We start from the raw sequence: 16741 nt of genomic DNA, 5'->3' as shown, positions 1-16741 counted from the left end.
GGCACCTAATCATGGTACACAAATTCGGTGGTCTTGTCTAGTAACCATTACGTCTGCTCTCATTACAGTTCTTAAAAACATATGATTGGCTGGCATAATATCCAGTAAGGTTTTGCAAAGGCTACTAAAGTTGCAGGATAAATATCCAATACTGATGATGCATTGGCCAGAAGCAGCCAAACCAGGGAAAACACTATCCCACTCTATGCAAGCTAAGGGCCACGCCTGCCTGTAACATGATCTCACAGAAAACTTCCCATTCTAAGGTTTCCCAGGGTAATATTTTGTCCATATGAAGTTTACACTATATACAGCATTTCTCTTGGGATAAGAGGCAGATGATATGACTGTGAAACTGATGGACATACAACATTTTAAGATCAATGCATTTTCATGACCTTCTGAATTCGCTAACACTAATAAAGAAGCATTTTCTCTGATCACTCAGATCTAGTAATGTTAAAGGTGAGACTGCAGACCCATGTATTTATATCAAATCAAAAATTTTGAACAAAAGAAATGCTGCTCAAACTATAAAATCAACCCACCAGCATGTAGAGATACGGCAGTTAATACCACTGCCATCAAACAGTTGAAAATATGTCCAGAATAATACTTTCATTTTGTTGCTCTATGGGGTGTTTCTTAATGCCACGACTGTATGATAAACCAGTGGAAACACATATGATGCTGCATCCATGAGAGTAGCTTCCCTTTACTAAAGGGCAACTACTAAAGCAGGAATCACTGATGAAGGCCACTAAACACATTTGTTGGCATTAAATGGTTACCTTGAAAAGACTAGTCTGCAATTGTCCATTTGCTTAAATGGCAGTTAAATTATTTTTGGAAACACAACAGTCAGTTTGAATTATTAGTCTCTGACTAATCACTGACCTTGTAATTAACATATTCAAATTCAGAATACCTGCAAAGTTTAGGCACTGCGACTGAGTGAAGTTTTTCAACAGCAGAGTATTTTAAAATGACATTTATACAATACTTGGCAAATATCTATCACAAAACAACAATATTTATTTAGGTTTTCTACGTTTATCCAAATACAGGATATTTATTTACAAGCATGATTACCACAAATCATAATCATTAGGAAACAGATATTTCAAACAATTTACATATATTTATACACCATATGTGGAATATTAAGGAATATCCCCATTGAACCTTGAGGGCATATCTAAAAATCTGACTATCTGAAAATCTTGATTGTAAATATGTTACTGAATACGATAATACATTTGTCCTAAAATAAGAAACTTTTTTAACCTTTCCTGTTTCTTGGTTTCTTTCTATGGACATCATAAAATAATGCTACATTTTTTTATCTTTATGGGAAAATAAATGTGATATATCAGAAAACTATGACTTTCATTACTAGTTATTGTAGTTCAGAAAAGAAAAAATGCATGAAACACAATCAATTAAAAATTACAGTAATAGCTACAACTGAAGACTGCAAACAAAAGAGCAACAAATACGGAAATAAGCATAAAAATGATACAATAGAAAGTAAAACTAATTAAAAACAAACATCAAAAACACAAAATGGAAGAAATGTAATGTACTGTAATGAACTAAGAGTAAAACATTTAAAAATTATTTTCACAAATAGCATTACAAGAATCAATTATTGAAAATGAAAACTATCACAGCACAAATTATTCAAAATACAGAAGTACTATATACATAACAACAGGAAACACATAAAAAACAACAACAAAAACTGAAAAAAAAACAAGTTTCAAATATCACAGGGAAGTATTAATGCAATTAATTTGTTTCTTGTTTTGAATTTATGTTATGAATTTACTGAAGTTCATTTTTGTAAGTATTCTTTCATTTGACACATATATTAGGTATATTTTCACTCATAGGACATGCAACAAGCCACTTAGAAGCTTGCAGCTATTGTCCAGCATTCTGGTCTATAGAAAGCTGAGGGATGTCACATATACAAAGCCAATACACAACATGACATGACACCGCTGAGACACAAAACAGGGATCTTACAATGCTTTTTAGGAGAACCATAAGGAGAGCGAGAAAATATATGGCGGATATCTTCTTCTTCCTCTGGTTGTATATCTTCATCTATCTCATCTTCATTATCTGATAATATTATTTTAAAGCATTTTGGTTTCTTACTTCCAGCTTCACATGGATTAAAATGACATCTTAGTTTCTGAAGGAAATGAACTTTTTTAGCTTTTGGTTACAAACAGTATGACAATTTCATTTTACTTTGCACAAAAGAACATAAAGGTAAAACAGATGAACTGATTTAACATAGATTATTTTCAGTGATGTTCTCCAATAGCACAAGATCTACAAAACCTAAGGCTGAACACAATGTACCTCTGATTCCCCACTTCACCTAATGCAGTGTTTCAGCAAGATCTTTATCATTGTCAAGATAAGCCTTCATCAACATATTTTATCATTTGCGATGCGAATAAATTTCCACAATTTAACAAAAATGTATCTGGCATATATGCAAACTTTCAAAGCTTCCTCAGTGACAATTCCAAAAACATACCCATTGTTTTAGCAGCATATTTTAATCCAAACCAGGATGTTTGACACCTCAAGGGAGGTTACTCTGTCTCCAGGTCTTGTCTCATGAATCCTCAAAGTTTACAGAATGCAGTATTTCCATGTACATTGAGTGTCCCATACACATCCTTCTCAAGTCTTGATGACTAAAAAGAAGTATTAACAGAAGCCTATTCAATAATGAACTGCCTGCAGTGATACATGTATTTCCGATGCTCAATTCAGACAGTACATTCTCCTACAGGAATTGAGACCCCCTGCTGTAACATCGCACAGGCTACAGGAAGCGACAAGCTAGGAGCAAAACACGTGGTTACCTTCCTCTGGGTGTGGATTACGATTGGATCTTAACGACAGAAGAGATCCAGGTTTCTCTTGCGGTTCTGGGATAACCAAAATACATGTGAATAATCTCCAACAGATGGCCGAAGTCCATACATGGTTTACAGACTTGTAGATGATTACAAGTACATTGGGAAAAGTTGTTTACAGCACCACATATTTGACTGAGCACCACTCCTCCTCACTAAAAGAGGACAGAAATAGATGTTTATAATAAGCATGCTTATAACAAAGTATCGGATTTAACAAACTTTTTATTCCCCACAGCTTGGTATTTATAAGCAACCAAAACAGTTGTCCCAATGAGTTCATTATGATCAAAGTTTACTGTAGTTTTAAGGAAGTAATTTCAAAAACTAGAGCCAGTTTCTGAAATGAAGGGTCATTTATATCACCCATAATACTTATAAGAAAATTACTATTTCACTAAAAATACTTGAATTTGAAAGGCTACATCAGCTGTGCATTAACAGGATGCTCATTGCAGTTACACGGTTGATGCTGTACACAATCGATTTACCAAGAAAATTCAGTGTAGTTAAGAAGTTAATTAATTTGACATTCATTCATAACATTAAAGCTTTGATACAGAAACAGGTAATTCTTGTTGTTCAATCTTTTATGCTGACATGTATTAAGAATTAAATCGTGATTGTCTTACGCAGTTTACGAGGTGACCTAGTCACAGATGACCTTGAACTGAGCATGTCTTCTTTAATGTCAAGGTCGTCCTGTATATCCTCCTCAATTTCATCTGAGATGATGAAAACATGCCAGTTCAGCATATACAGGTGTACAAAATTGTGTTGGCTTAGTAAACTACTCACTTTTAGTTTAGGAACTACGTGATCAATATTACACAAACAATGTTGATTAACATCTACAAACCAACCTCCAAATCTATCATACAATTGAACTGTAAACTGATTACTTTGCATATTTCATGTTACTAAACTCCCATGTACATTTTATAAAAGAAAGTAACTGATACACATAGGTAAGCAAGAGATACCCATCCACACATGCTTCATGAGTGAAATCATTTCTTACAGAGTCTGTTAAGAGATGTCATGAAGTACTGTGAATAATACTAAGTATACGATGAAACACATTTACTGGACAAAAATAGTTAAGGATATATGGAAATTTTGAAATTCTGAAAAAACATCTATTTGTTCATTGACACAATAATAAAATATCGATCCTAAAAATACCAATATCTCTAGCTTATTTTGTCCAATCTAGAATCTGGTAACCAACAGTATGTACAAATCAAAGCAGCTGGCACTTTAATGTATCAGAATTTGTCCTACGACTCTTCAAACTGATCTTGCTGATTCTCTACAGAAAATGTGTCTATTACAAACAGGAAACTTTTAACCATGCTGATTCAGAGATTTGATAAACTCAGTATCTGGCCATCTTAAAGTAGTCAAGGTAACGGAATGATAAACACTGATAAACACAAGGACACTGCACCCCAAAGTCTCACCTTGTTCTGCATACATGTATTTTCTCACACATACCAAAGGGAAATTTCTATCAAAAACCATCACCATGTAAAATGACAATGGGCTCTAAAACAATCCTTTGCAATATTTAGTTCACATCAATTTTTGTATTGAATTTTTATTAAAAATGTTCTCAAAAAAAATTAAAACCTATTTTGTATTCTTGTCTTAGCGATCAGTTGTTCTCCCCATATCATAACATGCATTTCTAATTGGATGCCAATCACCATTTGAAGAAAACAGATCTTTTCATTAGGAGGAAATATCTGACAGGATAGAAATTTCCCCTTATATTTATCACTACCTCACACAAAGTGAGAGAGTCAGTTCACGGTAATGCACAGACCATAACACACACAAATACAGAGTTAGCTCACAGCAGACTTTGTTACCATCTTTACTTCTGCCTGTTCTGTTGGACCTCACAGACAACTGCGAGTCAGTTTTTGATGTAGGGGCTGATGTAGAGAAGTGATTGATGTCACACATTTATATTGTTACACAAAGACAGGCAGCAAATGGGAAAAAGCCAAATATATCAGCTGGGGATAAAGGGTCAAAGCAATTTTAATAAATTTCACATTGATAAATTATAATAGTATTAAAGAAATAAAGTGTACAAGTGTTTAGTTGCCTAGTATATTTTCATGGAGGACTATTAAGCCAATGATGTCTACATTCAGCAGATAATACACAGAATTCACTTCAGCCAATACCAAATTGGATCTTAACTTAACTACAGTGTTCGTGTTAATGCAGAAAACTGCATTTTTCACACAAAAACTTAAAAAAAAAAGTACCTAAAACTGCAACATATAGACAAACAATACATTTTAACATGATTAAGGATTGTAATGAAATTCATGCACAAAAGATTTGGACTGCATATTTATAATTTTATTTCTGCATGCACTCGTACAAAACCTGAGAACACTGTACTATTTCATATAGGGGGGCAATTCAATACAAAAATTGAACAAGCTCAAAGTAAAATACTGACAGAAAAGAAGAGTGATTATTACATATTGTTGTATTAAGTATGCAAACATCAAGGCTGGTAAAACATAATTACAACAGGTTGTACACAGACGGGCAATTAAAACAAAAAAGCACTTGTAGTTAATTCGATATCTTTCTAGCTTGTCTGAATACAAAGAAACTATAGTCTGGCAGAAAATGTTTCAGGACTGTGTTTGGTAACTTTACTTTAAAACTATAAGAGCTATATATTTCCAATTTGGTACACCTGCTAAGCATAATGTAAGGATGTGACCTGTGACCTGCCTATTTACATGACTGGGTCGCTGTTCCGGTAAGTAGCTCAACACCCTTGACATGTGAGGTGTTGTTGTTACTTAAAATAATGACAGCTCTTATAGACAACTTTCTTATTATCGAGTGATAAAATATGAAAATTAAAATCCTTAATGGTAGAAGAATTATAAAGCCTCATACCAAATTGGAAACAGATAGCATTAAAGTATCTTTTAAAGCTTTTAAAGTAAAGTTACCAAACACAGTCCTGAAACATTTTCTGCCAGACTATATATGGACTCCAGATGGATGTTAGCCAAGAAAAGCACATACAGGATTGGCTTCCCTGCTCCTTAGTAGTGCAAAGAAAACACCCATTGGAACAATTGGTGTCCCAGATTAAACTATGAATTCCAAAAAAATTCCAACTACATATCCACATAATGTGGTGTATTACTTAACACAAAATGGTGCCATGAGCTGTGTGCTTCTGCATGCAAAGAGGTTCCGAAAGAAAGTTCCACATGAGCATGAGTGAGTGAGTCTGGTTTTACTCCATTTTTAGCACTATTATGGTGAGAGCACCAGAAATGGGCTTCACAAATTGGAACCACGTGAGGCATCAAACATGCATCTTTGGTGTGACAAGCGAACAGTACCCCACTGCCCCGTTCATGAGACTTCCTCACAACACTTCTCATAGCGATACATCATGCTTCAAACAAACTGTGTCATCCTGCCACAGATTGTATATCATGTATCTTCTGCCTCAAATGATACACAATGTGGCATATTGCTTCAAATTGTACATCTAGTGTCATAATACCTGAAGTTGTACATAATACATTATCTTGCATCAAATGGTAAAAATGTGTCATGATGCCAAAAGTTGTACATATGTCATCCTGTATCAAATGGTGCAAAATAAAAAATCATCCTACCCAATTTCTAAAAGAAGATCTCCTACCAAAGTTGACCATAATGTTGAAGTTATATGGCTTGGTTCCCCTCCACTACCCTACATGTATTCATTCCTTGCTACTTTCTGTTAGAAAAAGACACCCTTAAAGACACCACAATGTCCATTCAGTACACCATGATTCTGTAGACGAGACAGAGCATACCTCACACAAACACAGTTAGCTCCCCTTTGGACAAACGACAACCCAGTAAGCAAGATCCCCGAACCATAAGCAACAGTGGAGAACAGTTTCCTAAATATTGTCAACATGTTGACTGCAAATTAGACAAAACATCTTCCACACAAAACACTGCAATCCACATTACAGACAATTTGATATCCCTGAGTGAAGACAGATAACGTCCCACACAAAACACTCCATACATCAGTACAAGTATACCTTCTGTAAATGCTTCATGTGACAGAAGTGATATGGAGCTTGACCTCCGTGATGTTGACGACCCTGTGATATCAGCATGCTGTTAGTTGTGACAGTGATAAACTTTCAATGCCAGTGTCAAAAGTTATGCATGAAAGTTAAGAGGTCTTTGACATGTGCAAAATGTTAGAAATTGAAAATTCAAGGTCCCACTAATTCAAATGCTGGTTCATCGCTTCCCCTACCCTTCTTTATGTTGGAATGCGGCACTACATAAATCAATATTAAGTAACTTTCATACACCTGAAGAAATTTATAGGTGTGTCTCCTATTCTCGCGGTAAACACATTTTCTGCCGAGATCACTGATGTGGAATGCTTAGTGGTTGTTTACATCACTGACCGGTAACTAGGAAGTGTCCTAAGTCTGCAAATGATCAAATTTTGCAATGCAACGAATACTGGTGAGTTTTACCAACTTTTCCCCACCCTTTCCGACGGGATTCCTCTTTCTTACACTTCATAACATTACTTCCTCGGTATGCAAAGACAATGGGAGATGTCTCATTAAGTCAGAAGTGGCAGACCTTGTTTTTCACCGAGCTCAAGAATAGTAATACACCTGATGGATCAAGAAGTTGATAAAGGCAGATGTTAGAGGGGGAGACTTCGGTCTCATTTAAAAACAAGCACTCATACAATAAGAACTGTTTCTATTATTTTTTCAGCTGATATATGTTAGTTCTGTGAGAATAGGAAACACCAGCGTAGCTGTAGCTGTTGTGACCTTTCCAAACTGAAAATAATCTTTAAATCAAAATATTAATATGGATTTTGCATTAGGAACACTTTATATTATTGCACTGTTAGCCTTTATGGCTGTGTTTGGCTATTTGTACTTTCCACACTTGATTTCATACTTAGGTACAACCAGCACATAACGAATACAACGGATACATCAAAATATATTTTGGGTAAACGCCATGTATTTTAGTCAAAAAGTGTGTAAAGGTAATGAACTAACAAACTAAAATTAGTGGTCTGTTCCAGTTCTTTTTAACTGAAGTTTATTGCCTTCAATAAATTTCAGTTAACCACACTGTAATAAAGGTCAAAAGAAACAAACACAATAATTCCATTGACTAGAACCACAGCAAGCTGACTTCATCCCACTATCTATGTCCTTCCTTATTACTGTGAGTTTACATTATTGTCATATTTTACAGACTTGTCAGTGGTCGCCAGTGTTGTGACACAAAGTGACTACATACACCAAACACTGACGGGAGCACTCTGACCATTGCACTATTATCAATGTACAAACCTCACGGCTATTGTCACGTCAACATACCGTGCTGGAATATACATCTAGTTAGTCCATGCCATGCAGTTAGTAATCAATCAACACTTTCATGCTGAATATCCCTGTAATGAATTTCTTGTTCATCGTTAAACTGGCATGGAAAAGTTTTTACTTCTGTCAGTATTGTAAAGATCCTGAATACAGTGACACATTGTTAATCTGGACCTTGATAACCTGGATACCATTTGGAAACCCTTTTTCCAGAGAGCATTAATCAGGGTGATTTCAACCCAAACACTACATCCAGATTAACAGGGTGCCACCATATACAGGCCATTGTTTAATCTCTTGACATGATGAAGGTTGACAAAATAATGATGATAATGAATAATGACAATATAATCCCATGCAGCCTCAATTTCTTTTGATAGGGTACCAACTGATTATCATGACCACTTGTCACAACTAGCTCACATTCTTCCTTTAAGTAGTCATGGTCAATTAAAATAAACCATCAAAACATAATCATTTTCCTTATAAGCAAAATATTTCTTAGTGAACACCTACTAAATCATGGTGTTAACACACAAAAACTTCAAATGAGGATAAAGAATGATGACAGCTTTATCTGAAAGAAACATCATTATCACAAACCCCAGATGATGGTTGAGGAATAATTATGTGAATGAAACGTCACAATTCAATCTATATTTTGTCAATTTTCCAAAATAATAAAACATACGAAAGGGAAGTGTCCCAATTACTTCTAACACTGAACTTATCATTCATCCTGATATAACCTCACATGTACCATAATCAGTGTGCTCAAATCCTAATCGTGCACTTATAACTGCAACAAGCGTGGTTAGTATGTAACTAACAGCATGCATAATTCAATGTTGTCAGTTACCAACAAACAATCGTCCAAGTATTCATCCAACAAAGCAAGCTATATAACATCGGCAACATTGTGTCACACACAGTCTTACGTTTTACTGATGAGTTTGACCTCAGTGATGTCCTTGACCCAAGAATATTTTCGTCATCACCTAGATCAATATGCACATGGAGGCCATTCATTGCATAAATTCAATCTAATCTATCACATGCACTCTATAAGTCACAACAAATTAATTATTTGTTTTTCAAATTTCCACATCCATTATTCAACAGTTATTTTTGACAGCCTGGAGAGGATTCAGGCCTTCAACATACAAGTTCATCAGTCATTTAATTAATCCCTCAACCCAAGATATGTGGCAAGGAAAGACTCTTATAACAACCTAAGCCAGAGGAAAGAAAAAGCTCTAAAGCTTAATATCTTGGCAACACCATTCACGTGCCATTACTGCCAATGGGACTAGTTATGTATTTCCTTTAAATGACCAGTTTCCAATCTTTCCATTTGTCCCAAAATATTTCAGTGTTGATAAGTCTTTGATAGCAGTCACCATTGTTATTCAAACATTACAAAATGTATCCTTGATTAGAAAAAAAATATATCCAAAAAACAAATAATTAATTTGTTGTGGTTGTAAAGTAATTCCCTTTTACATTCTTTTTCAGAAAAGAAAGGATTGAAAGGAGTCATAACTTTTAAAGAAAGCTATAATTTTTATATATATGACTAGACAAAGAACCCCAAATTTTGAATTCTTCCAATATTTTATTTCTGATTTCTTAAAATGGCTTTTGGACATTTTACTAACTGCCATTTTTTCATATAAAAAGAACTTGCCGCTTGAAAAGATTTACCTCTCCTTGGAGTATTACTCATCCGCCTCTTCTTTCTCTCTTTCTTTTCCATCAACTTTATTGACATCTTCTTGCATTCATCAGCCGTGGTCATCATCATGTTGCAGAACTGAAATCATATCGCACCAGGCATATCAGTAACCATGGCAACCTAAAATACTTATTCTGACTAAACATGGATCTATGTAAAAGAAAATTTATGATATTAAAATTCCACTTTTAAAGGGTTTTACATTACATAGCTAATCATTACCAATATGAAAATTATCTGTAATATCAAACTTTCAAAGGTTTCATCATTAGATTCCCTGGGTATTTAAAATTAAATTTACAATGATGTTTATTTATTACCAGTATGTATAAGTATAATAAACCACATACTAAGGTTTTATGGTTTTGCCAAAAAAATCATTTTTTTTAAATTATGTCCTTGTTTGACTTGGATAATGATGTAGATACAACTAACAGGACATGCATTCAAGTATTGGATGAATTAGGCTGTCAAATCACAGAACAGTACATCTATATTCACCACACACTAAAAGTTTGATAAAAGTATGAAATATGTTGAAACTACACACAACCACTCTAACACACAGCCTACACAGTTTACATGTTGCATGTTCAAGATTGTGAATCTGCTGACGTGACAAGTGGCACAGGCTCCTTCCCCATGTGAGCTGACAGCATCTACTGTGTGAGTGAGTGATCTGTGACATCATCTAAGATGGAGTGTGACAGTTTCAGCTCTATTCAAGGGCTCAGCAAGGAAAAAGCTGCTGATATGTCAAGTAACGACAAGTCAGTACCTCCTTTTCATCACTTCATTTTGATTGGGGCAATGGGGTAGCCTAGCGATTAAAGCATTTGCCAAAAACCTGGGTTTGATTTGCCACGTGGGTACAATGTGTGTAGCCCACATCTGGTGTCCCCAGTTGTGATATTGCTGGAACATTGCTAAAAGCGTGGTAAAATGAAACTCACTCACTCACTCACTTTATGATATGTAGCACTGGGTGGAATTTCCTCTCTTATAAATGCAATGACTGCAGTCAGCTATCAAATCTTATGAATGCAATGTCGCAGTCAGCTATCAAATTGTAGTCAGCAATTTTACACTATCACTGTAGTCTCTATCTTGCCAAACAGGCAGAATAGATAGAAATACAATAAAATATCCTTTCTCAGGGAAACACACAGGAGATACTGGGATCTTGTTCTTCCCAGGGTAATCTATCTCCTCCAGAAGAGACAAGCATGAGATGCTGGACATGTGTTCATCCCAGGGTAGACAAGCTGTCGTATTCTGTCCCAGATTCCCAGGTTTCCCAGGTTGAAACTATTTTAACACCTGCCATATTCTCGGTCTGAGAGCCAATATCAGACACTGATATAGGGGTAACCATGGAATTCCAGAGCCATACAGATGAATACACCAACTTAATCGTACAGAATGACTCCAGTATTTCTCAACAAAGCAAAGTCATTGTTTAAAGTAACTGTTCTGAAATATGCTTAAGTTGTCCTCAGATAAATATAAACAAGTTCTCAATGTGATGCAGATTACAATTACCACAAAATAGTTGCATACAAAGAACCTCGATTCATTATTTTATTGAACATTATTAATAAAGAATCTACAGCATTAGCCAGTTGTTGGCAGATGATATATGTACCATTTCTTGACTACTAAATATGCCTTTTCAGATGTCACAGAAATATATTTAGATAAAGACACATGCATATGCTGCATGCCTTGAGACGTGACATGCATGAACCATTCTATATCAGACAACTCTTACAGTCAGCACCTGAAACCATAAGCCCAAGTCCATGCTAATAACATTTATCATTCCTCAGGCAGGCAATTACAGGCTTTAGGTCTTTCAATGATTTGGTGCAGGCTTTAAAACTGCCTCATGCTTTGAAAAAAAAGTCTTCAAAGAAACATTATCTATTGTGCTTAATCATGGTAACAATGAATACAAATGCATTCAAACACAAGTCGGTGGAGGTTCCTATACTTTGGGCAGGGTTTTCCAGGCCTATTTGATCCCTCATCCACTGCAGGTTGTCTTCAGTTACTTAATTGCTTTAGAATGTTTCAGAAATTCTGGGAATATGACACTTATCTTACCAGGTCCCTATGAGCTGTACACGATGAGGACCAACTGCATTCAAACACAGCCAAAGATCACTATGTCAAATACTCAGTGGTTGAGTAAATCTTTAGGCCTGGCTTTGTGGGAGGTAGAGGAACTAGGGGATTTATAATGAAGGTTCAGTATGACAGTCAAATCAAACCTTACAGGATGAATACATGGTACAAATGGGTTAGTCATACAATACCATTTTTCATGTCAGTTACAATTCACTATTTATTCCTATTCTGGTACCATTTGCTTTTGTGTGTAGTACTCACTTATAACAGCCTTTGGCATTTAATATTCACTGATAGTTCCCCTTGAATTGAAAATCAGTGATAACCATCCCTCCTAAGCACTAACAATTAACCCTTTTATCCAATATGAACTAATACATCATCTTGTATTTAACTCTCAATGATGATTAATTATTTTATTCAATATGGACTAATAATTCACTTTGTACTCAATAAGTACTGATATTTCTCATTGTATATAAAACACTGACAATTAACATTTGCATGCAAAATGCACTGATAATTCTCCCTTGATTTTTGTACTGTTCTCACTCAGCTGGGCACGGCTAGAGCATCATGTTACTTGTTCTGTACCACAACATACTTACAGTATCTTAGAATCATGACACTTCTAGTACAACCATGTTTATTCTACAATGTGCACTGAAAGCTATCACACTGTCTTTGAAGTGAGGAAATACAATGACAAATACGCACACATTATTTGACTAGCCCACGAAATCAGCATGGATCTATGTATCAGTCAGTTTTATGAGTGTGGACATGTCTTACAGATATTTCCCATATCATTGATATTCATTTTACACAAACATTTCGTCTGAACATATGTCATATTTGGGATTTCACTTTCTCAGTAAAGTACAAATTCTAGTACTTTTTTGGGTTGAGTCCCATCCAGGATTCGAACCCGCACCTTCAGAGTCAGGCACCTAATCGCCAGCACACAAAGTCAGCCACCTAGCCCACTCAGCCACCGTGACTTCCACAATGTGGCTGAGCGGGCTAGGTGGCTGACTTTGAATGAACCTGAGTCAACTTGATCTGATAGTTATAGTGATAATTAATCTTTATAGAGAATCTTTCACTTGTATATTTTTTATAAATCGGCTATCATTTCCTTTGCTTGTGTTTGATTATCCTATATTAAAGTAATACATCACATCGCTTTAAGCTTTAGTACATATTCATTATACATTCATGATATTATTCTCCCAACTGGTTATCATGTTGAAATATAATGCTGATTAATGTTATCAGACACATATTTGAGCATAATTTACCAACACACGAAAAATCCACAATAAGCTTCGGGATAACCGATCCACATACTGTTATCATGTTCATCATAACATAGCCACACACAATGCACTTGACAAAGAAAACCAAACACATACAGCCACTCCGACCCATACAACATATAAGAAATATAAAATGTATTTGTAGAATCTATGCAAGCTAAATGCATGATAAAGAACAGGTAACATGACAGTGAAATATGACATGGAAAAGGTACTGATGGGATGAAAATGTCTACAACAGAAAAGGATACCTCCGAATAGTAGAGTTTTCTCTAGAAGAGAGAGGATGAACAATATACACAGTGCAGTGTACTGTCAGAGTCACAGTTAGTATGGCACATTACAGACTCAATTTTCGAATTCCAGCATTCGAAATGACAAGAACTTTAAAGGTTCAAGATCAAATTTACATTAGTTTACAATACAGATTTAAATAGTCAAATATGCCCAGACATTGTTCAACTTGATACTGATAGAGGTTGTATTACAGGGCAGTTCAGAAATGTACTACAGATATCATTCTATGTATAGAAACATATACTCCAGCCAAATTCATAATAACAAAAAATAAACTGCATGTGAAATTAATTCCCACAGGATTTGATAATGTGATGATCATGTTTTTGGACTCTCTTTCACCATGTTTTGGCAAGTCTTTGCCATCCATACTTTACATTACAGCCGAAATGGAAGTGTTGTAGCTTCTATCTACTTACTGATTTCTGCTAATTTCAGATTTTATGCTTGCTACTGCTAGACAAAGATTGCTCAGGAGTGACCTGTTTTAAGTTATCCTGTGATCTTTGTAAGCAGAGGTGACCACTAATATTCTGAATATAATTCACGTTTTGATATTTATATCATGTATTAGATATACCATACATTACCATGTATTAGCTGAATTTTGAGGACAAAAAAAACAGTCTGTAGAAGGGGGTCAGCTTTTCTACGAGATACAATTTCATGGGTTTCTAGAACAATGGTCAGTATATTCTTTATTAGATACTATTATCACCAAACATACTTAAGTTTTGCAGGCAGATGTATTGTGGTGTGACCAATCCAGGGGTCGGCTTATGTATGAAACATACCATTTTGACACTGATTTTAAGGGTCAAGTTGTGGGGACAGCTTATCTATGAGGTTGGCTTATACATGGTAATATACGGTACATGTCAAAGAACAGCACTGTGTTTCACACCATCTTCACAGGGCAAGCCTGTCCACCAATCTATATGAAAGCCTGTTTTCACTCTTGCCATTTTAAGCCTACTTTTCTTTGCGCTTTTTTGCGCAACAGCTCTTTCAGAACATCAGTAATGCCCTTGTGTGAAAAACTTGATTTCAAATGAGATCACTGTTCTTATTCAGAATTGTTTCACAATCTACCATAGCAGATCACCTGTTTGATCAGATAATGATAGGATTCAAGATTCATCCCCGAATGAGAAATAAAATGACAGACTACCACAGTAAAGATATTCTGTAGTGCCATATTTCGCTCTTATAAGTACTGAGGCTTGTGGTATCATAGTGTCAGGTAACTACGCACATCATGGCAATTTACTGTGCTCTGTATGGTCATAAATAGCACTGCATCTCTGGCAAGAGTAGAACTAGACTTTAATACAGGTAAGTGAACTCTAATGCCAAGAAAAGATGATTTCAAACATGAATACATATTGTCCAAAGAACTTTACAGTGAACAAGATTTCCCTGTAATTCAGCAAACATAAACTGTGGATACAGAGCTTTGTTTGTCTCACCTCTTCATAGTCCAGCCTGCCATCTCTGTTTTCATCAACTTCATCAATCATACGCTGAACCTCATCTCGTGTCATCTTTTCACCTCTCTGAAACGGAATTATTCCATACAGGTTGTACAAGGTGTCATGCAATTGTCATCCTTCCTGTTCCAGGACCAATCTTAGCATCATCTCCTGTCTATCAAATATATATTACAAGGTGTCCGAATTTGATTTCAGACTTTGTTAAACCGTGGGTGAAACAATCAAGTGTGCAAAAAACAAACCAAATTCTATCAGCAATGTGGGGCCGTGGTGTTGTGAGGTAGCCTAGTGATTAAAGTGTTCACTTGTCACGCCGAAGACATGAGTTCGATTTCCCACATGAGTACAATGTGTGATGACCACTTCTGGTGTACCCCTCTGTGATATTGTTGGAATATTGTTAAAAGCAACACAAAACCACACTCAATTATCAACAATGTCCGATACCATGAAGGTCTGATCACCCCCAACCCAAAAATTCAGTGACTCAAACCTCAAAGTTGATTTAGTCACCTTTGCAAACAAGCAAAGGCTACAGGGCATTCAATTCCACAACTGAAAAATAACTACATCTACACTGTTGATGTTACAGAAATAGTATTACGAACTGTATAATCAGTCTGGCTTGAGAGCAATTAAATATCTTTAAGTGGCATTTGTCAGTTGTTGTGTGCAAGTAGTGACGTAAGTATAACAGTCGTTACATAAGGATGATAAACTTTATGTGATAATAGATGACAGCAAAACACTAACTGTTGTCAACATTCTGAATAACTCATCCAGGGATATATAACCATCTCCATTGATGTCAATCTTGCGAAAAGCTTTCATCAATTCATCTGTAGTTGTGGCATGTTCACGGCGACAGATGTTGACAAAATCATCAAAGGTGAGATAATCTGGGAAACATCAATAAATGTAGATAAGAGAAACAAACTACACAAACCCCATTGCTCACACATGTCTGATTCAAAGAGTTCATTTATAGTTTGAAAACTAATGCCTTAAATCCAATAATAGGTACTGAATATGTTATGCTAAGAAATTCTATCATGTTCCATATAGTCATCTTTAAAGCATTGCATTCAGCATTCAGTCTGAAATTTAATATCCATATTTAGTTCAATAGCACAGATACGTCTTCCCTTTAATGAGTCTAAACTATAACAGCTTGAATCGGAATACATTTTGCTTCAACATTGGGTATCTTACCAACTTTTTTCTCTGAATACTGACATGTAAACAGATGCAGAAAACTCCCTTGATGGATGTAAATTCAAACTCACCAGTTTCATCTGTCCAGTACTTCGCTAGTGTCTTTTTGGTGGGATTTCTTCCAGACTGCTGCAGAACTAAATAACAAAAGTACAACTAACAAACACAATTACAAAGA

The 16741-nt window shown here is 35.5% G+C and overlaps 1 protein-coding gene across 11 annotated transcripts in view; it reads right to left on the bottom strand.

The window, feature by feature from the left end:
• Positions 1 to 16741, bottom strand: part of LOC137291391 (EF-hand calcium-binding domain-containing protein 7-like) — a 32936-nt gene that overhangs the window by 14691 nt on the left and 1504 nt on the right. For 3 of the 11 annotated variants that reach the window (XM_067822710.1, XM_067822712.1, XM_067822717.1), the window contains exons 3-8: positions 16635 to 16700; positions 16102 to 16247; positions 15325 to 15411; positions 13810 to 13830; positions 10079 to 10187; positions 9313 to 9372 (exon numbers count right to left, since the gene is read on the bottom strand). In XM_067822710.1, coding sequence (XP_067678811.1) covers positions 9313 to 9372; positions 10079 to 10187; positions 13810 to 13830; positions 15325 to 15411; positions 16102 to 16247; positions 16635 to 16700 — 489 coding nt within the window. Of the gene's footprint in view, positions 1 to 2891; positions 2958 to 3577; positions 3671 to 4828; positions 4886 to 7042; positions 7106 to 9312; positions 9373 to 10078; positions 10188 to 13809; positions 13831 to 15324; positions 15412 to 16101; positions 16248 to 16634; positions 16701 to 16741 lie in introns of all 11 variants that reach the window. The other 8 variants (XM_067822716.1, XM_067822719.1, XM_067822721.1 and 5 more) reach the window with 4 other exon arrangements.

This window comes from Haliotis asinina, chromosome 7, assembly GCF_037392515.1.
Source record: "Haliotis asinina isolate JCU_RB_2024 chromosome 7, JCU_Hal_asi_v2, whole genome shotgun sequence".
Lineage (NCBI taxonomy): Eukaryota > Metazoa > Mollusca > Gastropoda > Lepetellida > Haliotidae > Haliotis > Haliotis asinina.
This window is presented reverse-complemented; position numbering and strand designations above follow the sequence as displayed.